The sequence below is a fragment of the Oryctolagus cuniculus genome, chromosome 13 (genome assembly GCF_051225735.1).
Source record: "Oryctolagus cuniculus isolate XC-2025 breed Fujian yellow rabbit chromosome 13, ASM5122573v1, whole genome shotgun sequence".
NCBI classification, from domain to species: Eukaryota; Metazoa; Chordata; class Mammalia; order Lagomorpha; family Leporidae; genus Oryctolagus; species Oryctolagus cuniculus.
In genome coordinates, this window is record NC_142879.1 from 77,548,624 (window position 1) to 77,575,204 (window position 26,581).

The following is a 26,581-nucleotide window of genomic DNA, read 5'->3' on the forward strand; positions in this document are numbered from 1 at the left end:
TCCATCTACCTTCTGGAACTTGGACTCTCCAGTTCTGCTCCTCCTGAACATCCTACTAGCAAAGGCACCAAAATAATTCACATTCCCATGTTGGAGTCCTGGAGTTACTTCAGTGACTTTCTCACCCTCACACCACACATCTAAGTAATTACAAGTCCTGTTCAACCCACCCCAGTCCTCTCACCTTACTTTTGCCATTTCCTTTCTCAGTGATAGATAGCATCACACATCTGCATGCATCTGCACCTTCACTTACTTAATTTCCCCCTTTGAATGACCCCTGAATATGACTTTCAATCCATCCTGTCTCCAGGACCCTAGGCTGGTGTAACAGATTCCCACCCATTTTATTCTTCAAACTGGTCTCTCTACCCGTCTCCTCCACTCATCCACTCTATCAGTTTGATCATAAAGACAGTACCAAGAAAACCTGGCTGCTTATGCAGATTCAAGATATAGTGTAGGAACCTAAATAGGGTTATGTTTCTTTGGCATCTTAGGAGTTACCAAGCACTTTCACATGGGAGGTGTTACATCTTAATCTCACTGCATTTCTTTCTGAAATCTGTAAGACAGTCTTATTATTTCAACTTAAGGGACTTACTGTCAGAGTTGCACTAAATTTCTTATCCAACATTACAAAGCTCAAATGTATGAAAATCAGGAGTAGAACATAAATTTGATGACCACAAGACTAGTGCCCTATTCTATGTTCCAATTTTCTTTCACAGCCATTCAATTTATTTTTTTTAACTTTTATTTAATGAATATAAATTTCCAAAGTGCAACTTTTGGATTACAGTGGCCTTTTCCCACCCCTAACTTCCCTCCCACACACAACCCTCCCCTCTCCCACTCCCTCTCCCTTTCCATTCACATCAAGATTCATTTTCAATTATCTTTATATACAGAAGATCAATTTAGCATATATTAAGTAAAGATTTCAACAGTTTGCACCCACACAGAAACACAGAGTGAAAAATACTGTTTCAGTACTACTTACAGCATTAAATCACAATTTATAGCACATTAAGGACAGAGATCCTACATGAGGAGTAAGTGCACAATGACTCCTGTTGTTGACTTACAAATTGACACTCTTGTTTATGGCATCGGTGATCACCTAAGGCTCTTGTCGTGAGATGCCAAGGCTATGGAGGCCTTTTGAGTTCGCTGACTCTGATCTTATTTAGGTCATAGTCAAAGTGGAAGTTCTCTCCTCCCTTCAGAGAAAGGTACCTCCTTCTTTGATGACCTGTTCTTTCCACTGGGATCTCACTTGCAGAGATCTTTCATTTAGCTCTTTTTTTTTTTTTTTTTTTTGCCACACTGTCTTGGCTTTCCATGCCTAAAATACTCTCATGGGCTCCTCAACCATATCCAAATGCCTTAAGGGCTGATTCTGAGGCCAGAGTGCTGTTTAGGACATCCGCCATTCTATGAGTCTGCTGTATATCTCGCTTCCCATGTTGGATCGCTCTCTCCATTTTTAATTCTATCAGTTAGTATTAGCAGACACTAGTCTTGTTTCTGTGATCCCTTTGATTCTTAGACCTATCAGTATGATCAATTGTGAACTGAAATTGATCACTTGGACTAGTGAGATGGCATTGGTACATGCCACCTTGATGGGATTGTACTGGAATTCCCTGGCACATTTCTAACTCCACCATTTGGGGTAACTCAGCTTGAACATGTCCCAAATTGTACATCTCCTCCCTCTGTTATTCCCACTCTTACATTTAACAGAGATCCCTTTTCAGTTAAATTTAAACACCTAAGAATAATTGTGTATTAATTACAGAGTTCAACCAATAGTATTAAGTAGAACAAAAAATACTAAAAGGAATAAAGTATTAAGTTGTTCATCAAGTCAGGGCAAGGGCTGATCAAGTCACTGTTTCTCGAAGTGTCCATTTCACTTCAACAGGTGCTCTGTTAGTTGTCACCCACCAGGGAGAACATACAATATTTGTCCCTTTGGGACTGGCTTATTTCACTCAGCATGATGTTTTCCAGATTCCTCCATTTTGTTTCAAGTGACTGGATTTCATTGCTTTTTACTGCAGTATAGTATTATATAGAGTACATGTCCCATGATTTCTTTATCCAGTCTACTGTGGATGGGCATTTAGGTTGATTCCAGGTCTTAGCTATTGTGAATTGAACTGCAGTAAACATTAATGTGCAGACAGCTTTTTGTTTGTCAATTTAATTTCCTTTGGGTAAATTCCAAGGAGTGGGATGGCTGGGTTGATAGCAGGGTTATATTCAGGTTTCTGAAGAATCTCCAAACTGACTTCCTTAGTGGCTTAACCAGCTAGCATTCCCACCAACAGTGGATTAGTGTGCCTTTTTCCCTACATCCTCGCCTACATCTGTTGTTGGTAGATTTCTGTATGCGAGCCATTCTAACCGGGGTGAGGTGAAACCTCATTGTGGTTTTGATTTGCATTTCCCTGATGGCTAGTGATCCTGATCATTTTTTCATGAGTCTGTTTGCCATTTGGATTTCCTCTTTGGAAAAATGTCTATTGAGGTCCTTGGCCCATCTCTTAAGTGGGTTGTTTGTTTATTGTTGTGGAGTTTCTTGATCTCTTTGTAAATTCTGGTTATTAATCCTTTATCAGTTGCATAGTTTGCAAATATTTTTTCCCATTCTGTTGGTTACCTCTGCTCTTTCCTGACTGTTCCTTTTTCAGTACAGAAGCTTCTCAATTTCATACAATCCCAATAGTTAATTTTGGATTCCACTGCCTATGCCTCCCGGGTCTTTTCCAAGAAGTCTTTGCCGGTGCCAATATCTTTCAGGGTTTCTCCAATGTTCCCTAATAGTTTGATAGTATTGGGTTGTAGATTTAGGTCTTTAATCCATGTTGAGTGAATTTTTGTGTAAGGTGTAAGGTAGGGGTCTTGCTTCATGCTTCTGCACATGGAAATCCAGTTTTCCCAGCACAGTTTATTGAATAGACTGTCTTTGCTCCAGGAAATTATTTTAGATCCTTGATCAAATACAAGTTGGCTGTAGATGTTTGGATTGATTTCTGATGTTTCTATTCTGTTCCGTTGATCTATCCAACTGTTTCTGTACCAGTACCATGCTGTTTTGATAACAACTGTCCTGTAGTATGTCCTGAAATCTGGTGTTGTGATGCCTCCAGCTTTGTTTTTGTTGTACAAGATTGCTTTAGCTATTCGAGGTCTCCTGTGTCTCCATATGAATTTCAGCATCGTTTTTTCCAGATCTGAGAAGAAGGTCTTCGGTATCTTGATTGGTATTGCATTGAATCTATAAATTGATTTTGGGAGAATGGACATTTTGATGATATTGAATCTTCCAATCCATGAGCATGGAAGATTTTTCCATTTTTTTGGTATACTCTTCTATTTCTCTCTTTAAGATTTTGTAATTCTCATTGTAGAGATCTTTAACATCCTTGTTTAAGATTATTTCAAGGTATTTGATTGTTTTTGCAGCTATTGTGAATGGGATTGATTATAGCACTTCTTTCTCAGCCATGGCATTGCTTGTGTATACAAAGGCTGTTGATTTTTGTGCATTGATTTTACATCCTGCTACTTTGCCAAACTCTTCTGTGAGTTCCAATAGTGTCTTAGCAGAGTTCTTTGGGTTCCCTAAATAAAGAATCATATCATCTGCAATAAGAGGGATAGTTTGAGTTCTTCCTTCCCAATTTGTATCCCTTTAATTTCTTTTTCTTGCCTAAAGGCTCTGGCTAAAACTTCCAGAACTATATTGAATAGCAGTGATGACAGCGGGCATCCCTGACTGCTACCAGATCTAGTGGGAATGCTTCCAACTTTTCCCCACTCAATAGGATGCTGGCCGTGGGTTTTTCATAAATTGCTTTGATTGTATTGAGGAATGTTTCTTCTATACCCAATTTGCTTAGTTTTCATCACGAAAGGGTGTTGTATTTTATCAAATGTTTTCTCTGCATCCATTGAGATAATCATATGGTTTTTCTTCTGCAGTCTGTTAATGTGGTGTATCACATTGATTGATTTGCGAATGTTGAACCATCCCTGCATACCAGGGATAAATCCCACTTGGTCTGGGTGGATGATATTTCTGATGTGTTGTTGCATTCTATTGGCCAGAATTTTATTGAGAATTTTTGTGTCTATGTTCATCAGGGATATTGGTCTGTAATTCTCTTTCAATGCTGCATCTTTTTCAGGTTTAGGAATTAAGGTGCTGCTGGCTTCATAGAAAGAGTTTGGGAGGATTCCCTCTGTTTTGATTTTTCTGAATAGTTTGATAAGAATTGGAGTTAGTTCTTTAAATATCTGGTAGAATTCAGCAGTGAATCCATCTGGTCCTGGGCTTTTCTTTGTTGGGAGGGCCTTTATTACTGATTCAGTTCTGACTCAGTTAAGCGTCTGTTTAAGTTTTCTGTGTCTTCATGGTTCAATTTAGGTAGGTTGTATGTGTCCAGGAGTCTATCCATTAGTGGTAGATTTTCCTGTTTTTGGCATACAAATCTTTGTAGTAATTTCTGATGACTCTTTTTATTTCTGTGGTGTCTGTTGTTACATTCCCTTTTTCATCTCTGATTTTATTGATTTGGGTCTTTTCTTTTTTTAGTTAGTTGGGCCAATAGAGTGTCCATTTTGTTTATTTTTTTTCAAAAAAACAGCTGTTCGTTTGGCTGATCTTTTGTAATTTTTTTAATTCAATTCTGTTGATTTCATGTCTGACTTTAATTATTTCTCTTCTCCTACCATTTTTGGGTCTGGTTTGCTGCAGATTTTCTAGATCCTTGAGGTGAATTGAAAGCTCATCTATTTGGTGCCTTTCCAATTTCTTGATGTCGGCACCTATTGATATAAACTTTCCTCATAACACTGCTTTTGCTGCATCCCTTAAGTTTTGGTATGTTGTGCTGTTATCCTCATTTACTTCCAGAAAGTTTTTTTATTTTTGATTTCTTCTGTGACCCACTGTTCATTCAGGAGCATGTTGTTCAGTCTCCATGTGTTTGCATATGCTCTAGGGATTCCTGAGTTGCTAGTTTCCAGCTTCATTCCACTCTGGTCTGAGAAGATGCATGGTAGGATTTCAGTTCTTTTGAGTTTGCTGAGACTTGCTTTATGGCCTAGTTTGTGGTCAATCCTAGAGTAGGTTCCATGTACTGCTGAGAAGAATGTGTATTCTTCAAGTGTAGGTGAAAAGTTCTGTAGATATCTGTTAGATCCATTTGGACTATAGTGTCGATTAAATCTGCTGTTTACTTGTTGATCTTCTGTCTGGTTGGTATGTCTGTTGCTGAAAGTGGAGTATTGAAGTCCCCAATATGATTGTGTTGGAGTCTAAGTCTCCCTTTAAGTTCCTTAACATATCTTTTAAATAGCCCAGTGCCATGTAATTAGGTGCATATACATTTATAATAGTTACATCTTCCTGTTGAATTGATTGCTTAATCATTATATAGTGCCCTTCTTTGTCTCTTTTAGCAATTTTGTGTTAAAGTCTATTTTTTCTGATATTAAGATGGCTACACCAGCTCTTTTTTGGTTTCTGTATGTGGAATATCTTTTTCCAACCCTTTACTTTCACTGCATGCACCTTTGTTGGAAAGATGTGTTTCTTGTAAGCAGCAAATAGATGGGTTTTGTTTTTCAATCCATTCAGCCAGTCTGTGCCTTTTAACTTGAGAGTTGAGGTCATTTACATTCAATGTAACTATTGATAAGTAGTGACTTTGCCTTGCCATTTTTCCAAAGATATTTCCAATATATGCTTTGAACTTCCTGTGATCTTTTACTGAGAGATTTTCTTCCTTTACCTTCTTTCATATTGATGGCCGTGTTTCTGTGTTTCTGTGTGTAACACATCTTTAAGCATCTTTTGCAGGGCTGGGCGAGTGACGACAAATGCTTTCAATTTCTGTTTGCTATGAAAGGTCTTTATTTCACCTTCATTCACAAATGAGAGCTTTGCAGGATATAATATTCTGGGCTGGCAGTTTTTTTCTCTTAGTACCTGGGCTATATCTCGCCGTTCCCTCCTAGCTTGTAGGGTTTCTGATGAGAAGTCAGCTGTGAGTCTGATTGGAGATCCTCTGAGAGTAATCTGACATTTCTCTCTTGCACATTTTAGAATCTTTTCTTTATGTTTCACTGTGGTGAGTTTGATTACAATGTGTCATGGTGGGGATCTCTTTTGGTCTTCTTTATTGGGCATTCTATGTGCTTCCTGTACTTGGATGTCTGTTTCCTTCGCTAAACCTTGGAAGTTTTCTGCTAGTATCTCACTAAAAGGGCCTTCTTACCCTTTCTCTCTCTCCATGACTTCAGGAACTCCTAGAACCAGAATGTTGGGTTTCTTAATAGTATCCTGTAGATTCCCAACAGTGTTTTTTAGATTTCTAATATCCTCTTGTGTTTGGTTTGACCGTATACTTTCCTGTGCTCTGTCTTCTATGTCCGATATTCTCTCTTCTATCTCACTGACTCTGTTTTTAAGGCTCTCAAATGTGTTTGTCATTTTTTCTATTGAATTCTTCATTTCATTTTGATTTCTCTTCAATATCTCAATTTCATGTTCTACTAAATTCCTCATTTCATTTTTATTCCTCCTTAAGATTTCATTTTCATGAGAGAGATTTTCTACCCTGTCCAGTAAGGATTTCTGTAGTTCAAGAATTTGTGTTTGAGAACTTCCAAATGTTCTTATCATACATTTTTTGAAATCCGTATCTTGCATTTCTTTTATCTCATCATCTTCATAATCTTGTATTGGAGTGTCATGTTCATTTGGGAGCATCATGATGTCTTCCTTTTCTTGTTTCCTTGGCTTCTGCATTTGCTGTTTGGCATTGTGGAGATATACTTTGGTTTCTTCTTCTCCTTCTTTTTTTTCACTGTGGTGGCTTTTCTAGTTATACTATGTCTCTAGATTAAGTGGACTGTCTACTTCTGGTGAATCTCTAGAGGCTTGTGTTGGGTGTGGCCAGAGAGCTCTATTCAGTTCTTCAGGGTTAAGGGTGTACCAAAGGAGACACACCCAGGTTTGTCCTGGTAAATCTCTCTCTCTCTCTCTCTCTCTCTCTCTCTCTCTTATTCAGAAGGGAAGTAATTCTGCTCAGCTGAGCTCTTCTCCTCAATGGCACCATAGATAGCAAGTTGAGCTGGCACGCCACAATGCTGCCCACCCCCTTCTGTTTGTGAACATAGTAAAGGCACTTGCAAGGAATTCTCTCCAATTTTCTCATTAGTAACTCCAATTTTAGCTCATTTACTCTTCTTTCTTCCCTTCTTCCAGCTCTCACAGTTGTCCCCTCCTTTAAAAAAAATTATCTCTGGATCTGTGCTTCGCTTTCTTCTCCTTAAGGGGGGTTTTTATGCATTATCTACTCGTCCTCTTCCCTTCTTTATTAGCATTAGTATTGACAGTTACAACTTTTTTCATTGTCCTTTTCCCTCTAGTTAGGAACATGGTCAGAAATAAAATCAAACCGTGCATTCCCTCTACTCTGTTCATTTTGAAACTTTTATCTAAGTGCTATTCTTCCAAATATCTCTAAAGGGAAAGCTTAACCCACTGCTACTCAGAGTCTGGTTCGAATCCCCTCTGTTCTTTGGACCCATTACTGCCAATGCCCACCCTGGGAAGAAAGCAGATAAGAACTCAAATCTTTGCCAACTGTGTGGGAGACTGAGTTCTGGGACCTGGTTTCAATCTAGCTGAGCTCTGGCTGTCTGTGTCTCTATATCACACTTTCTGCTTTTGCGATAGAATGGAAACAATCAAAATTAAGAAACCAAAGTATGTTCAAAACTGTTTTCAGAATCTTAAGGAAATGATAGTGTCATATCATGTGAAAATTAATTTGCTATGATATCTGTATTATGAGTCAACCTTTCTTTATTTATAAGGACACAAATATACATAATATTTACTTGACAAAAGGGTAAATAGAGGAAAGAGTGAAGGAGCACATTAATTTATGGTTTGAAAGGTTCTAGGTTCCATTTCAAGCAAAATAAATAGCTCTTTAACTTCTCTTGAGAGGTTAGGTCCACTGTTTCAAACACTTGAGTTATTTTCGCTTCCTTTCCTTAATTGTGAAATGTGTGGAAATCTATCACATGGTATTGCAAGTGGTCTCCTCCGGAGTATTCCTACTCGAGGTGGTTTTTTTTTGTTTTTTTGGTTTTTTTTTTTTTTTGGTTTGTTTTTTTTTTTTGACAGGCAGAGTGGACAGTGAGTGAGAGAGACAGAGAGAAAGGTCTTCCTTTGCCGTTGGTTCACCCTCCAATGGCCACCGCAGCCAGCGCACTGCGGCCAGCACACCGCGCTGATCCAATGGCAACAGCCAGGTACTTATCCTGGTCTCCCATGGGGTGCAGGGCCCAAGCACTTGGGCCATCCTCCACTGCACTCCCTGGCCACAGCAGAGAGCTGGCCTGGAAGAGGGGCAACCGGGACAGAATCCGGAGCCTTGACCAGGACTAGAACCCAGTGTGCTGTCGCCACAGGCGGAGGATTAGCCTATTGAGCCGCGGTGCCGGCCTCAAGTTTTCAAAATTAAAGGTATACTGGGGACTGCGTTGTGGCACAGTGGGTTAGACCACCACTTGATGTGCTGGTATCCCATAGTGGAATGGCGACTTGAGTCCCAGCATCATGTCCATGTGCCTAGTGAGGTAGAAGATGATGGTCCAAGTGCTTATGCCCCTACATTGTGTGGGGAACCAAGATGAAGTTTCCAGCTTTGGCTTGGCCAACCCCTGATTTTGGAGGTCATCTGGGAAGGAAATCAGTGAATTGAGAGTGAATTGCTTTCAATCTACTATCAACAAAATAAATGAAAAACAGCTCACTTATATTGTGGTATGAAATCAGTATATCTTTTTATTCTTAGAATTCTCTCAGAAATGCTAAGCAACATGCCCTAGCAAAAGTACAGGCATGTTACATTGCCGTGTAGTAATCGTGTCCTTCTGTGCTCCAGCTTCATGCCCGCCTCTTTGTCCATTTTCCGGATTGCCTTGCTGCTTCTTGCAATATAAAATATGGAAAGAGAAAACAAAAACCAAAAGTGTTGTCATTTTTTATGCATCATCTACCCACCTCTTCCCTCCTTAATTAGCATTAGTATTGACAGCTACAATTTTTTTTCTTTATTTCATTGTCCTTTTCCCTAGTTAGGAATGGTCAGAAATAAAGTGAAACATTTTAGCCCCTCTATTCTGTTTTAAAACTCTTATCTAATAGCTATTCCTCTAAATGTCTCTAAAGGGAAAGGTTAATCCACTGCTACACAGAGTCTCATCAGCATCGGCTCCTGTGGAAAACTTGCTAGAATTACAATAGCCAACATCTAATATATTGGAATGCAATTTCAGTGAGGGCCTCTGTTATTCTTGATGTTTGAGAAGCTCCCGTCTTTACTGAGTTTGCTTCCATATTTCTATTCCTTAAAGTTACAATTTTGGAATCTGGCCCCATGTTCCTCCCAGTAACATCCCCAGAGTTGAATCAGCATCAGAAGCCTTTTGGGAAGTACAGAGACATCAAAACATGAGAGGCAGAGAGAGATAGAGGGAAAGAGGGACAACGTTCATACATTCCCTGGTTTATTCTATAATACCTCCAATCACCAGGCATGGGCTATAAAATACTAATAGGCAGAAATTCAATCCTAGTCTCTGATGCAATTCAGTGAGCACAAATACATGAGCTTTCAGTCATTGCCTATCAGGGTATATATTAGCTAGGAAATGGAATTGGGCATGGAGCCAATATACAAGCCCAGGCAATGTGATATGAGTGCTTGGCATCCCAAATGATCTCTTAAATAGTATGCGAAATGCTGGTCCCCTAAATATTACCTAAAGATATTAAGCCCAGATTGCTGTTTGAGGAAAGGGATAGCCTTGACAATTCCAATATAATAATGGATTGATGGCCCAAGCACTGTCTTCTCAAACTGAAGATGTGGACAGTCCAAATTTCTTTTTGCCTAGTCGCATTAGTAGTACAACGGCATCCATATCCACTTTTGAATGAAAAAATTGGAATAATTCTTACCTACTTAGATATACTTATTTTTAAACCCAAATTCTTGATTACCTTTGTTTTGCCACCACATGAAATTGATCATATGAAAGAAACAAAGACAATCAGTAGAATTGTAAACACTTAACACACAATTAAGTGTGTGAGCCAAAAGGGTGAAAACATATGTGACTAATATCCTTACAGGCACACACTAAGGGGAGAAATTAGGGATGTCATCTTGTTGTGTTGGTGGGGCAAGTGCTCAAGTGGCTGGTTAAGGCCTATGTTCAACTGTAGGCTTCAGCTAGGAATGCCAGCTTCCTCTACTGCACATCAAGGCAGGCAGGCAATGATGACTCCAGTAGCTATGGCCTGGCCATTCTCTGGGAGACCTGAACTGAGATCAAGTACCTGGCTCCCAAGAGTTACAATGTCTAGGGGTGGAACCACCTATGGTAGTTCTCCTTGTCTGAACTGGCACGTGTGTTTCTGTCCATTTCTGTATCTTTCAAATGTTTTTAAGGTAGAAGAGAGAAGCATCCCTTGGATATTTCAACATCACTTAACATCTATACTTTAAAACCACATACACATGGTGTGTGTGCACGCGCACACACACACACACACACACACGGCAATACCAGAGAATCCATATACACAGAAGGCAGATTTCGTCCTATGATCAGGTGCGGGTGGATATATAGGAACTGAATGAGAAACAGAAAAGTATCATTCAATACCTCTAACCCTGAAATGAACAAAGTACAATAAAGGCAGGCATGAAAAAAGAATTAGTTCAACTTAGAGGCTGGGGGATGGCCACAAAGAAAGGGCCACACCATAAAAAACCAAGTGCAGAGAGAAAGCATAAAAACATTTCTTGGGGCCGGCGCTGTGGCTCACTTGGCTAATCCACTGCCTGTGGCACCAGCATCCCATATGGATGCTGAGTTCTAGTCCTGCCTGCTCCTCTTCCAGTCCAGCTCTCCGCTGTGGCCCAGGAGGGCAGTGGAGGATGGCACAGGTAACTGGGTGCCGCACCAGTGTGAGAGACCAGGAGGAAGCACCTGGCTCCTGGCTTAAGATTGGCGCAGTGCCAGCCATAGAGGCCATTTGTGGGGTGAAACAATGGAAGGAAGACCTTTCTCTCTGTCTCTCTCTCTCTCACTGTCTAACTCTACCTGTCAAATAAGTAAAAAAAAAAAAAAAAAAAAAAAAAAAACCACATTTCTTGACAGGGCATTAACAGCCAAAGTGAGAGGTGGGAAGCCACATAACGAGTGAGGTACACCAAAGAAATAAGGTTAAATTGGAACACACTTCTAAGGAACTGGATGAAAGTTGCATGGGAGATTCAGAACAAAGTCCAAAGATATGTCATGCTACCATATGAATTGTCTTCATTCTGAATTGGCCATCCACTCCTTAAGCAGTTTATTTGCATAATCTCAACATTGCTTTAGAAACGCCAATCTGCCCTCAAGGGAAAGACACATGACAGAGCATGCTTTGTAAGAAGATTATCCTTAGGTGGTCGAGTATAAACAAAATAAAATGAGCATGTGATAGGTTTATATAAATGGATGACCAAACCCTATTTACAGATTTCTTTGCCTCTATTGAAAGGATAGTGATTAGATATATGTTACAACAGGTGCTAAGAGCATTATAAATTTTGAATCTAGCTTAACTTAAATATTTTAGACATCAATTAGGCTCTATAGTATCCAAAAGTCTAGTCAAAATATAATTTCACTGGCATCATCTACATTATGAGGTAAAGCCAAACAGTATTAAGCCAGAAATTGAAATTCCAGTGTTGACATACCTGTATCTGGATATTTTATCTTCCATCACATCCTTTTTGTTCCTTCTTGGGTGTGTGTTCATCTTCATTTATTGGACATGTGACGTTTTCATGTACAACATCTATGCTTCTACAGGTAATACCACTGATAAAATGAAATTCCCTCTTCAGTGAAGTCCACTGTGAATGTCTTCCTTTGTTATTGTCTGTAGAATAAAAATGTTGTGTTTTATTATGTGAGACACAGGCTTCAAGTCTGTTGTGTGGGTAAGCTTGCAAACAAAAGGCCTTTGGGATCATTCTATTAAAGTGGACGCTGCATTTCTGATCCAAGTAATGCCATGTTTGCTAGCATTTTCTGTCATTTGCATTGCTAATTCCAGTACTCTTAAAAGACCTTATTATTTAATTAAATACAGCGTATCTGTATAGATATTACAGTAAGATGAACGCGACACGTTTACGAAGTTAGGTACAAAACAACATTTGTTTTTATGAATTCAGCATTTAAGGATGATCTTTCACGGAGAGTTTATTTCACATTTTTAAAGAGTTGTTTTTTACTTATTTGACAGAGTTAGAAGCTCTCTCTCATCTGGTTCTTCTCTTTATCAGTTGGTTCACTCTCCAAATGACTGCAACAGCCAGGGCTGGTCCAAGCAGAAGCCATGTGCCTGAAATTTCATCTGGGTCTCACACAGGGGGCAGGATTCGAAGCAGCTGCACATCATACATTGCTATTCGGGCACATGAACTGGAAGCTGGATCAGAAGCATCGAGTAGCCATGCACTCTCATACATGATGCCAGCATCCCGAGTGGCAGCTTAAGCCACTGTACCATAATGCTTCTAGCTTTGCAATCTGAAAATGTCTTTATTCCCTTGCTTCAAGAAGTTATACAAAATCGTGTCTGTAATAATATGTAGTAAACGTTCAGTATTTATATCTAATTAGTAAAGAGAAATAGCAACATAATTCATTAACATCATTTTATATTTAAATATTAGTTTTCTTGGGGCTGGCTCTGTGGTGCAGTGGGTTAATGCCCTGGCCTGAAGCACCAGCATCCCATATGGGCACTGGTTCAAGTCCCGGCTGCTCCACTTCCTGTCCAGCTCTCTGCTATGGCCTGGGAAAGCAGGAGAAGATGGCCCAAATCCTTGGGCCCCTGCACCCACGTAGGAGACCCGGAGGAAGCTCCTGGCTCCTGGCTTTGGATCGGCATAGCTCCAGCTGTTGCGGCCATCTGGGGAGTGAACCATCGGATGGAAGACCTTTCTCTCTCTCACTCTCTCTTCTCTCTCTGTGTAACTCTGACTTTCAAAGAAATAAATAAATCTTTTAAAAAATATTAGTTTTCTTTATTTCATTAATTTCAATAACTGCTGAAGTACAATGACTTCTTGTTGTGAGGATATTATGTATTTTTAATCTTATTACTCCCTGTTAGAGCAAGAGCAAAGCTTAATTTCTGTGGTGTGGGCAAGCCTCTAGACCCAAAGATTTTCCAGACTCCTCCAGAGACTTAAAGGTCTACTTAGTCATTTAAGTTGAACCATTTTCACTATTATTCTTTGGCAGTTGCATTGCTCAATGTCTACCAATGGAAGTGTATTCATTGAATTAAATACACTACGTGTTACAGTCAGTGAAACTTTATTTTTTAAACAATTCATTAAAAATAACATTCATTTTATCATCAACTCAGCATTTATTATATTGTATTTCACTGAGGGCTTAATTCAGATTTCAACAGTTTATTTTATGTAGCAGGCAGGCAGAATTGCAGAAACAGAAGAACTGATTTAGGAAAGAGAGCTTTTGATTGCTGGTTCAGTTCTCACATGGCAGCATGAGCTAAGACTGGGCCAGGTTGAAGGGAAGCAGCCTGACTTTCCATCTGGGTCTCACCCGGTGGCTCCAGGAACCTAAGAGCATGCTACACATCCACAGCTTCCTATACGCTTAAACAGCAGGTTGGATCAGAAGCAAGGAGTACCCAGGATGTGCTCCACATCCTCTTAAGAGAGATGTGGGCACGCCAAGTGACAGCTCAACTCATTGCAGCATGATGCCTAGGCCTACTTTGATAGCTTAAAGATGCTAGATGTGGTTTTAGTGAGAGGTGCATGGGATTATCCTTTCTTGAAATGTATTCCCTAATAGGTGGAATTGTGATGATGTAGACATGATAATGATATGTGTTAGTGAACCTTTACTTAGACATTACCAAATGGAGCATACTGTCTTCACAAAACAAGGTAAAATTTCAATATTTAGGCCGGTGCTGCGGCTCACTAGGCTAATCCTCTGCCTAGCGGCGCCGGCACACCGGGTTCTAGTCCCGGTCGGGGCGCCGGATTCTGTCCCGGTTGCCCCTCTTCCAGGCCAGCCCTCTGCTGTGGCCAGGGAGTGCAGTGGAGGATGGCCCAGGTGCTTGGGCCCTGCACCCCATGGGAGACCAGGAAAAGCACCTGGCTCCTGCCATCGGATCAGCGCGGTGCGCTGGCCGCAGCGCGCTGGCCACGGCGGCCATTGGAGGGTGAACCAACGGCAAAGGAAGACCTTTCTCTCTGTCTCTCTCTCTCACTGTCCACTCTGCCTGTCAAAAAAAAAAATTTCAATATTTAATATTACCTAATAACTACTCAATAATAAAATAAATAGTAAATTGGCATCATCGTGCTGGAGAATTGCTGGTCTTGATTTCCTCCCTGAAGACCACTCCCAGGTAGTCGCTCACTAGCTGGTTGCCCTCTTTGTACTCTGTTGAGCACTTGTAGACCTGAGAGCTCATGGTGCCTGGAGAGGAATGGTGGGCAGCAGAGATGGAACTCATGTTTTGAGAGGTCCATCTCTGTGCGAGGTTCTTTGTTAGATGCTATATAAATGTTATGAAGGTAAAGAAAAACTCAGATCTCAACTCTCAACAGTGTTGATGAGAAGCAATCTAAAGTAAAACAAAAGGTTCTGTGTTTCCCACAGTTCAGGGAGTTTATAGATGGCACCCAAACCCCAGACGTGGCTTTCCTCGCTGATTCTCTGAATTGTATTGATCGCAGCCTGTGTCTGGTCTCTCCTCCCCTCTGTGCACCTCACTCTACAGGGAGTCAATGTCTGGGCTCTGGTGGCAGCTGTCGTGCTCCTGTCCAGCAGTGTGAATGACATCCAGAAACTGCTCTTCTGCCTCAGGAGACCCAGTTCTACAGTGACCATGCCAGACATCACTGAGACCTTATACTGCATAGCTGTGCTGCTGTATGCCATGAGGGAGAAGGGGATTAACATCAGCAATAGGTAATGCCTTGCAAGGAAAAGAGGAGTCCCTGATAAAGTGAGAAGGTCCTGTACTTGGTTCCAGCTCCAGCCCTGCTGCTTAGCACTGGTTCTTACTGCTTCTTGGCTATGTTTGGTTTTTAAGGTCACAGCTCATGATGCTCACGATGCTCATGATGGCTAAAGAGCATGTCCTGATTTTTTCTCCCTTTGATATGATACACAGAAATATCATACCTTTCCTAGAACTATGTTCTCTAAGAATGCTTTTGTCAGCTGCATATATATTTAAATCAATTTCTTCCCATTTTTTTCTATAATGGTAATGTTTTCTTTTTAAGTTTTTGTTTTGTTTTTGAGAATCAGGGGGAGAGAGAGAGAGAAAGTGAGAGCTAGAGAGAGCAAGTGTGCAGTCCTGAGAGCAAATTCCCTTCTGCTGGTTCATTCTCCAAATGCCTGCCATGGCACCCAGATGAGGCCAAAGCCAGAACCAAGAACTCAGTACAGATCTCCCACGTGGGTAACAGGAACCCAATCACTTGAGCCATCACCAGTATCTCCTAGAGTCTTCATTAGGCATAAGCTGGAGTCAGAAGTCAGAACCTGGTATCAAACTCAGGTACTCTGATGTGGAACAAGGGCCTCTTAACCAAAATCTTAACCACTAGGCTAATGCTTGCCCCAAATGGTGGTATTTTGTTTTTAGAAATGGTAAGGAGTTTACATATACATATATCTGAAGAAAAATAAGGTACAGATTGTGACTTGAATTTGAAACTGTCTGTATCTGCTTTTTTTTTTTTCTATTAGAATCCACTACAACATTTTCTATTGCCTGTATCTTCAGGAAAATTCCTGTGCTCAGACCATAAGAGGTAAAGAGGAGCCATCTGTTTTGCCAGGGTATGTATATTTAAAAGTACAGGTATGCATTTTGTCTCTTTCTCATACTCAGCTAGTGGAGCTGTTTTGTTTTACTGTAATTGTATTGAAGTGTAATTGATATTATGGAAAATTCATCCATTTTAAGATTATATAGTACCGAATGATTTTTAGTAAAATTTCCTGAGTTGTGCAACTACCATCATAATCTAGTTTCAGAGCATTTTGTATCCTCTTAAGTGGTTTTTTGGGGCAACTTTCATTAATCCAAGTTTGTTTGGTTTTTGGGCAGTTCCTCCTCCCGGCTTTTCAATTACGTTTTTTACTTTTTTTTTTCTCATGATTATAGCAAGAAAACAACCATCCAACTTACACATGAACAACAACTGATTCTGAATCATAAGATGGAACCTCTCCAGGTGGTAAAAATCATGGCCTTTGCAGGTAAGGGAGCTTGCATCAGGTTCCTGGAATACAGCATCAGTTCATGATGCTAACTTTTTGCCTTTTATCACTATGTTCCCTTCCTGCTTCCAACCCCAGCATCATTTTTTTTCTTTTCTTTTCTTTTCTTTTTTTAAGATTATTTATTTGAAAGAGCTACAGAGAGAGACTGATCTCCCATCTGCTGGTTTACTCCACAGATGGCCACAACAGCTAGGGCAGGGCCAGGCTGAAGCAGGGAGCTAGGAGCTTCCTCTAGGTCTCCCACATGAGTGCAGGGGCCCAACCGCTTGGACCATCCTCTGCTGCTTTCTCAGGCGTGCTAGCAGGTAGCTGGATCAGAAGTGGAGCGGCTGGGGCTCAAACCAGTGTCCATATAGGTTGCTGGTATCCCAGGCAGCAGCTGTACCCACTACACCACAGTGCCAATCCCCCTGCTCCTTGACCAGAGCATCTTTACTGTGACCTGTTATCAACCTACTTCAACCAAATCATCTCAAAAGCATTGGAATTCTTGTTTAGACAAATAGTTCATAGGAATTAGTTTGTGGGGTAGAAACCAGTGGGATTAGTTAATCCTGTCTATCATTTATCATCGTATATACTCACATATTGCTCTTTAGAGATGAGTCATATTAATCACCTTCTCAGATGATTCTAGTTGCCGCCTAAGAAGAGTGATGTCTAGGGGGCCCTCCCTCCTTTGGCTCCAAGTGACTTTCCTAAATGTGTTGTTTGCTATTTTCCTATCTCAGTCAGCTATGCTGCTCTACTTACAGTCTCCTAAAGTACTTGGCTGTTCTTCTGTCTGAACCTTTGCTCATGCTGTTTTCTCTAACTGGAACCCTTTCCTGCTTCTTTTCTGCCTAAATATCCCACTAACAACAATCATTTCTTGTCTGCAATGTGCCTGGATGATCCTAACAGCATCCTATAAGGCTAATTACGTGTATGTATTTTACAGATTAAAGAAATTGAAACTCAAAGACTGGCTTGATTTTACATAAGCAAGTCAGCAGTAGAGCCAGAATTTGACACTGGATCTGTGTGTCAAAATATATACCTTTTTGTCTTCATGTCTTTCCAGTCTCATGATTTTCTTCACAACTAGATTGTGATGTGTATTTTAAAATTCACTCATAGTGCTTCGCATACAGCTGAATATATAGTAGATGCTCAATAGATATGTGATAAATGGGGCAAGCGTTTGGCCATTAGCTGATAAGCCAGTTAAGACTTCTGAACTCCATGTATGAGTGCCTGGCAGCAATACCTGCCTCAGGCTCTTGACTCCAGCCTCCTGCTTATGCAGACTCTGACAGGCGCTGGTGATGACTGAAGTGACTGGATGCCTGTCACCTACGTGGGAGACCTTGATTGAGTTCCTAACTCCTAGCCTTGACCGCAGCTGGGGGTTGTTGTGGGCATCTGGGAGTGAAACAGTAGATGAGAGGTTTCTGTCAACCAATCAGTCTGTCTCTTTCTCTCTGTATCTCTCAAAAAATAAATGAATAAATACTTGTTAAATCAATGACAGACTAAATAATGGAATAATTGCATAATAGAGAGGTAGGGCCGACAGGAGACTTTCGAATGGATCACAAGAGTCTTGAATCTTATGTGTATGCTTTAGGAGCATGACTGCTAGGCCTTCAATAGCCATAATTTACTGAATTCCTCTTTCTGGGCCTTGATGATTGTCCTTGTCCTCATACATCCTACAAGTAAATGTTACCAACGTGTTGCTGAGGAGCAGACTGAAGCTCAGTGAGCTCAGGTGACTTGCTGTTTATTACTTAGCTAGAATCTGCAGAGCCAGGATCCTAGCCTGCTCTAGTCTGGCTTAGAGTCTGCTGATCCTTTTTTGACAGTAATGAAAAGTTTGTTCCTGCCAGGGCAGGATAAGCCTGGGCAAGACCTGGTTAGAAAATTCGTTGCCTGGTCAGAGGCACGGGGAAGACCTCTACCCTTGTCAAGTATGCAGAGAAGTGGTCTGAGAGCAAGTTTCTCTATGTGACATTCAACAAGAGCATTGCAAAACAAGCTGAACTTGTCTTCCCCAGCAATGTCACCTGCAAAACCTTTCATTCCATGGCCTACGGACACATTGGACGGAAGTGAGCATTACTAATGCTGGCATCTTGGTCATATCTTACTGTTTTTCACGTGATCTTTATGATTGCATATGAACCTACATCATGACATTAAGAAAATGTAATGCTATTATCTCCCTTTATAGGCAGAGATAAATACAGGTTTAATGACTGATACTTTTATCTTACAAAAATATATTACTCACCAATGATAATATCTTGCTGAAGGGCATTCTCAGTTCTCTGTAATTGAGGCACAAAAAGTTGAAATGACTTGTTTGCAGTTTGAGGTGTCAAAAATTTTGATTAGTTTTAGGCTTTCCTCGGAGAGCTGGTCAGGGGCCCTCAGCAGAAGTCTGCTTGCCCCAGGTTTCCCAGATGTGGAGTTTTAAAGGCACATTGAGTACCCCCTTGGGGGGCCTCTTGGAGCCTGGACCCACACATTGGAATAGTAGTATCCGCTGTGAGCTGACTGACCTTCTGGACTGTTGTATGTGAATTCCTAAAAGCCTATTGTCAGCCATTTTGAGTCAAGTGTGGACCTTTCAGAACTTCTCTGGCATTTAAAAACTTCTGTCTCGTGTGTGTGTGTGTGTGTGTGTGGTCCTTAGAGCTACCTTGTGGTGTCGTTGGAGGGAATGGAGGAAATACTGAATACCACAGTGACTTGAAAGTCAAATACTGTTTATTTGGTGTGTACATTGCAGATACCAGTTGAAGAAGAAGTTGAATCTATTCAAGTTAACACCCTTCATGGTCAATTCTGTTCTTGCTGAAGGGAAAGGCGGATTCATAAGGGCCAAGCTAGTGTGTAAGACTTTAGAAAACTTCTTTGCCTCGGCTGATGAAGAGCTGACCATCGATCATGTGCCTATTTGGTGTAAGAACAGCCAAGGACAAAGAGTCATGGTGGAACAGAGTGAGAAACTGGTGAGTACTCCAGTAGTATAGTGTGTTTTCTGTCTTTCTGTCCTCAGAACTCTGTAGGGAGTTGCCAACGGAGGGTGAGACTGTAGCCCCGTAGTGATCCCCGTGGATCATGTAGCATTCTCTCCAATGAAGTACACTCTTAGACCTCTCACTTCATTCTGTGACAGATAAGATATGTCATTGACTTGCTCACGACTTATTAGAGCTTGTTGTTGAATCATCTCGTCCTAAAACCTGATCTTTCGTGGTGACTGGGAATCTTTTCTAATTTCTTGTTTCTTTGTGTTTGTGTTTTGGCTATTGGTTCTGCATAGATTTTGCTAGTAGAAAAGTCTATTTCTTATTTTTATCACAACTTTACAATCATTTCTTTTGATGAATTACGAACCAGTAATAAATCTACAAAGATAGCTCATCAGCTGTTGTGACTCTGTGCAGTGCTCTGTCATGGACTTGGTACTTCCCCCTCATTTTTCTTGGCATCAAGACCCTCCACAATATTTAAAGGCTGTCAGGAAGCCTTAGGAGGTTCAGGAGGTGCCTGCTGTGACCATTCTATGATGATCTTTTACTGAGATTGCTGTATGTGGAAATGAAAGTGTAATTTCAGAGTTCTGTCTTTTCCAAAGTGTTAAATTGTGAGTTACCATTATCTGTTGCTTTCCAGAATGGTGTCCTTGAAGCAAGCCGACTGTGGGACAACATGCAGAAGCTAGGGGAATGCAAAGAGGAGGCTTACCAAATGACTCATGATGGTAGGCCATTTTCCAGACATTTTCTATCTGTTAAATGTAGCTGTTTGTTTTTCTTTTTCTTTTTTTTTTTTTTTCTGCTTTTGACTGCACTGAATCAAATCCCTGTAAAGTAGGTGAGGATCTCAAGCATAGAGTTGTTGATCCTCAGCTGGAGACGAAGAGGCTACTGCACTGACTTGCCCAGGGACACACAGAGTTAGTGATACAGTCAGGACCAGAACCTGGGTCTCCCAACTTCAAGACCATCCACCATCGTGCTGTTGGTTAGGAATGTGCAGCTACTGCCGCCATCAGTTAGTGTGGCCTGCGTCATATTAACCTATATATGTGTTCTCCTTAGGAAACCTCTTCATCAAAGACAGATTTATCAGAAGATGGGTACACAAAGAAGGCTTTAGCAGCTTCAAGAGATACGTGACGGCCGCCGAGGACAAAGAGCTGGAAGCAAAGATTGCAGTAGTTGAAAAGTATAACATCAGGATTCCAGAACTAGTAGCAAGGATAGAAAAATGCCATATAGACTTTGCAGGTAAGGAAAAAAAAAATGACTCTTACCTTCTCTGCAGGAGGAGGAACAAATGCGCTCTTGCTGCTTCTGAACATTTTTGTTTATTTTCATCTTATGTGGAAGGTGGGAGGGAAGGAGGGGACAAGGGAGGGAGGGGAAAGGTGGGTGTTCTATCCATTGGTTCACTCTTCAAATGCCCACAACAGCTGGAAATGGACCAAGCTGAAGCCAGCAGCCCAGAACCCAATCCAGGTCACCCATGCAAGTGGCAGGGATCCAAGTACTTGAGCCATCATCACCTGGTGCCTCTCAGGCTGTGCATTAGTAGGAATCTGGATCAGAAGCAGAGTAGCCAGGACTTGAACCACTGAGGCGCTAGTATGGGATGCAGACGTCCCAAGCAGCAACTTGACTGCTATGCCACACACCCACCCTATTTCCTGATGTTTCTTAACTGCGTGAATAGTTGTGACCTGCGTGAGCATGTTGTTTAAGAGCTCGTCCTCCCTTTAGGGCTGTTTATTTTTATTGTATTTCCAAGTCAGTGGAATAGAATGTTCTAGTTCTGCTGCATGTAAATTTAGGTAAGCCCTGCAATGCTCTTCTGGGCCTGTGGCCCTTTATGTGTAGAATATAAGGGGTGTGTAAAGTCACGTGTCTTCTCCACTATGATTCTTAGAGGTACTCCTACAATTCAGTTTTAATTGTCCCCTCATCCTCTTTTCTTTCAGCTTCAGTTTCCTCTTTTCTCCTTTTCTCACAAAGCTGTGTATAGCAAACACACACACACACACACACACACACACACAGATTTTAAGAGTAAAGTAGGAGCATACACTTTCTCTCCTCTCGTTTCTTCCCCTGTGGCACTCTCATCTAACTGTGTGCTGTGTTTTTATTCTAGAGTACATTTTGGGCACTGTGCACAAAGCCAATGGCTTGGAGTTTGATACTGTGCATGTGTTAGATGATTTCGTGAAAGTGCCTTGTGCCAGGCATAATCTTGCCCAGCTACCCCACTTCAGAGTTGGTAAGGAGACTGGTTGCTCTTCGTTTGAGTGTTATGATCAATTAGCACTCAAGGGTTGAGTGAGATGCTTCCTTTAGACTACTTTGATTTTTCTTGGATGCTGTGGCCTCCTGGTAGGTAAAGTCCTAGAAACAAGAAAAAACACCTACTAGTCCTAAACTTTTGATTCTTATGTTGTAATCAAAATCAAGCTCCCATGGGGTCCACTTCTCTCAGGCTGCTTATGAGACTGTTACACTTATGGTGGGCCTATTTAACACACATCTACTCTCAGCTTCAAAATTTTCTCCATCAGATATAAAAGCTTTGAAACATGGTTTCCCTGCTAACCAAGGTGTTTTCCTTTAATTAATTCTTCTCATTAAAGAGATCAGAAATCACCAAAGGTGAAATAATAAACACTGTCATTTGTCTGCTTTTTAGCAAAAACTGGCTGTTAACCATGGATTCAAACTTGAGGATGTAGTATTGTAATGCTGAAAACATAAATACTAAACATCTCTTATTTCTGGTGGATATAGCCATAAAAGGAGGGAGAGTCATAAACAGAGGTGGCCATTGAAAGATACCAGCTGCTTTTGTTTTTTAAAGATTTATATATTTGAAAGTCAAAGTTAAGAGAAAGAGAGAGAGAGCTTCCATTGGCTAGTTCACTCCCCAGATGGCCACAAAAGCCAGGGCTGAGCCAGACCAAAGCCAGGAGCTTCATCTGGTTGATGTCTTCTGTTGCCTTGAAACATTTCCAGGTTGGACTAAATCCGTGCAGAGAAACAGTGTCAGGAAATGGAAAGAGGGCGGGCTTTAGAGATGACTAGACTTGGGTCCTGCTCTGGGCAGGTCCAGCTCTGGGCCTTTGATTACCTTGGCCTTAATTTGTGCCAATGACATGACCTCTGTAAACCTCAGTTTCCCCATTGTTGTGAGCAGAACTGGGATAATGAACATCACTACCTACCTGGCACATCACAGGTATTGAATAACCAATTTGCATATTCCTAGTACTTGCCATAGCAGGACTAAATAAAACTCAGCATGTTGTGCCATTGGTCTGCAAGGTTTTTGTTTTGGGAATTGCCATTTGTAGGGAAATTCTTTATATACAAGCCAGCAAATCTTGAGTGGCTTTTTTTTGGAATGGGTTATGAGTGAGAGGATGTAAACATTTAGATGAGAACATAACTTTTTGTAAGTGGGCTTTTGAGTTTATTTTTTCCCCTTTACTTTTTTTAAGAGTCATTTTCTGAGGATGAATGGAATTTACTGTATGTTGCAGTAACTCGTGCTAAGAAGCGTCTCATCATGACCAAATCACTGGAAAACATTTTGACTTTGGCTGGGGTAAGAGGCATGAGTAGCGTGAGTTAATCTGCCAGTGTTTGAATTTTGCTGGATTTGAATAAGGGGTCGATCTGTATGCCTGCAAAAGCCTTTGGATCAGAATCGTGGGTTAGAGGCAAAGGCCTTTATGTACAGAGGGTGATTGTGCAACACTAGTGCAAGAAGCGTTCTAACCAAAGAAACAAAGATACGATTCTCTTCTAAATTTTTCCTAACTCAATTTTAAAAGGGTTATTTTAAAAATAACAACTGTATTCATCTGTTTCTTAGTTTTTCTTTTGCTCAGTTAGTTCTCAACACTCCAGGAAGAAAAGAATGTTTTCTGCATCTAAACCTCCTCCCTCCCATTCCCTAGTCTTCCTTTAAAAGACAGCTGCTGCTGTCACTGAGACTTTCCCAAGAATATCCTTGCCAGAGAGGACGCACTTAGACCACTGGTCATTGTCACTGGCTAAGACACAAAAATGCAAGTAGGTCAGCAGTTGGTCTCCACACTCATAAAACTGCCTTCTCTCTACTTCCTTTTCCCAACTTTCCTGCCTTTTCTTGAGCTAGAGCAGAGATGATTTAATCTGCTCAATCTTGTTGGGAGACTGGAACACAAATAACAGTTACCATCTAGTCCATCTTTCCTAAAAGAAAAATGCTTAAGCCTGATATCTAAAACTTAAATGCAAAAGTTAATGTAGTCAGCCAGCGCTGCGGCTCACTAGGCTAATCCTCCGCCTTGCAGCGCTGGCACACCAGGTTCTAGTCCCGGTTGGGGCGCCGGATTCTGTCCCAGTTGCCCCTCTTCCAGGCCAGCTCTCTGGGAGTGCAGTGGAGGATGGCCCAAGTCCTTGGGCCCTGCACTCCACGGGAGACCAGGATAAGTACCTGGCTCCTGCCATTGGATCAGCGTGGTGCGCCGGCCACAGCGCGCCGGCCGTGGCAGCCATTAGAGGGTGAACCAAGGGCAAAAGGAAGACCTTTCTCTCTGTCTCTCTCTCTCACTATCCACTCTGCCTGTCAAAAAAAAAAAAAAAAAAAGTTAACATAGTCTTCCTTAGTTACCTGGGAAACATGCAATTTTGTGTGTAGCAGAGTGATGTATTCAAAGTGCTACATTGTGCTGTTCTGTTAAGCAGATGAGTGTTACATGCTGAAGAGTCAGTACTGATATTAAAGGCTTTGACTTTTAGTGTAGGGTGTGAGTTGGGTGGAGCCATAACTATTTTAAGTAAATGATATTCAAGGTCTCAGAGTTGTTAAGTGGTACTAAAAACAGAAACTTGATACTTGTAATTGATCAAATGTGCCAACCACATTTTGGACACAAATATATAGACAAATGGGATTTCTTTTCACATTTGTTTGAGGAATACAATTGGTAACTTTAATGGGAGTATTATAAAGCAGTAATCTCATTTCACAACATGGATTAAATAAGATTTTTGTTTTACTTATGAAAATTTTGAAACATGAAAAAGTTGAGGAAACAATACATTGAGTGACCATATACAAAGCACCCTATATGTATTTGGAGTATACGTCTCCTAAAAAAAAAAAAAAAAAAAAAAAAAACACTTTTTTTTCCTGTAACCACAGAGCTGTTTCCATGTTTTACAGAATTTAAAATAATATGTAACTCCTGCTACCCAGTATATAGTCATATATACATGATTATCTAAAAAATGCCTTTTTACAGTTGGTTTGTTCAAATCAAGATCCAAATCAACATTAAGTTGTTAGTCTCTTAAGTTAGTTAATTTGGAACAGCCAACGCCCCCCCCCTTTCTTTAATGGTCCTGTCTTATTACAGAAACTGGGTCAAATGCCCTATAAAATGTTCCACATTCTAGATTTGCTTCCTTATGTGGTTATGTAACTTGCTCTACCGTTAGTGTTGCCTATCCTGGATTTCCTGTAATCAGAAGTTAGATGTAGAGGCTGGATTATATCCAATCTTATCTGTTTTGGCTGGAATGCTCCGTGGAGGGAAGGGCTTTGTTCTTTGTCTGTCATCACATGTTGTCAGGTTGCCTATCACTCTTTAGTAATGCTAAGATTACTCATCTGTTTTTAAAAAAAGATTTATTTATGTATTTCAAAGTCAGAGTTACACAGAGGGAAAGAGAGGAGAGAGAGAAAGAGAGAGAAGGAGAGGTCTTCCATCCACTGGTTCACTCCCCAGTTGGCTGCAACAGCCAGAGCTGCACCAATCCAAAGCCAGGAGCCAGGAGCTTCTTCCAGGTCTCCCATGTGGGTGCAGGGGCCCAAGGACTTGGGTCATCTTCTACTGATTTCCCAGGCCATAGCAGAGAGCTGGACTGGAAGTGGAGCAGCCGGGACTTGAACCAGCACCCATATGGGATGCCAGCACTGCAGTCGGTGGCTTTACCCACTACGCCACAGTGCCAGCCCCTATTCCTCTTTCTTGTCAATCCATATTTTGAAAGAAAAATCAAATGTTCATACTGATAATTCCAATCCCAATTATTAATTAATAATAATAATAATAAAATAATTATTGAGCTGGTTTTTGTTAATGTAACACAGACATTTAAAGGAGTTAAAATTGTGATGTAATGAGTATCCACTAAATCTGGAGCTGGGACCCCCCCCCAGCCGTCCTCTGTGCTACCTGGGTGAACCCTGATGTCAGGCCCATTCTCTGTCCTGAGAGTACCTAACTTCCCAAGTCTTTACTTCGTAGTGTTTTCCCAAGTGTGTAGCACCAGCAGTTTGTGTACTGAAAATAAGACTTTTTTGCATGTGTTATCTTCATTCTCCTTTTTTTTTAAAGCTACACACTGTGTCTATATTGCAGCACCTTTAACCTTTTACATTTGTAACTCGTGAATTTTAGTTATGCAGTCCAGTTCAGTTTTAACACTAAACTTTACTTCTTTTAACTTGAATCTTTCACACTGAAAATCTTGGTTCTTAATAGCATTTGTTACTTACTTATACCATTCTGTGTATTTCAAAATAATACCAGTATCATTATGAATAGAATACTGAATGGAATGTGAGGTTTCCCAGAGGCTTCATTTCTCCTGAGCATATATTCCACTAATGATGGAAAACTAAAGATGTTCTGAAGTCACTTGAAATAAGTCTGTCCGTCCTCTCTGGTTTTATCACCAGTGAAACGTACAATCTGAAATGTATGTTTGTTTTCAGTCCTTTCAGGGATGGCTTTGCTGCTTTTCAATTTGGTTATCTTTTGAATCTGTAAGGCCTGTTTATGTTTCCAAAGTCAAAGCTTTCTAACAAGAGGAATCTTTCATTTCTGTCCCCTTCAAACCATTCTCTGTCCCTGCCTTTGGTAGCTATTTTTTTTAGAATTTCTAATTGATTCCTCTTTCAGTGTTTCTTTTTGCAAATATCAACAAATCTGCATGTATTTTCATATTCTCCTTTTTCATGAAAGATAGCATTCTACAAGGGGTCTTTAAAAAGTTCATGGAAAATGTATGTTATGGAAAAACTATGCGTGGATTTG

At 40.7% G+C, this 26,581-nt stretch overlaps 1 protein-coding gene across 7 annotated transcripts in view; it reads left to right on the forward strand.

Moving 5' to 3' along the window:
• FBH1 (F-box DNA helicase 1) overlaps positions 1–26,581 on the forward strand; it is an 80,909-nt gene that overhangs the window by 36,803 nt on the left and 17,525 nt on the right. For 4 of the 7 annotated variants that reach the window (XM_089312365.1, XM_089312364.1, XM_089312366.1 and 1 more), the window contains 7 exons: positions 14,945–15,135; positions 15,925–16,017; positions 16,346–16,440; positions 18,389–18,557; positions 19,241–19,463; positions 20,131–20,218; positions 20,559–21,505. In XM_089312365.1, coding sequence (XP_089168491.1) covers positions 15,053–15,135; positions 15,925–16,017; positions 16,346–16,440; positions 18,389–18,557; positions 19,241–19,463; positions 20,131–20,218; positions 20,559–21,097 — 1,290 coding nt within the window. In that variant the 5' untranslated portion in view covers positions 14,945–15,052 and the 3' untranslated portion in view covers positions 21,098–21,505. Of the gene's footprint in view, positions 1–14,944; positions 15,136–15,924; positions 16,018–16,345; positions 16,441–18,388; positions 18,558–19,240; positions 19,464–20,130; positions 20,219–20,558; positions 21,506–21,630; positions 21,757–22,987; positions 23,095–26,581 lie in introns of those variants that run through there. The other 3 variants (XM_089312368.1, XM_089312367.1, XM_089312369.1) reach the window with 2 other exon arrangements.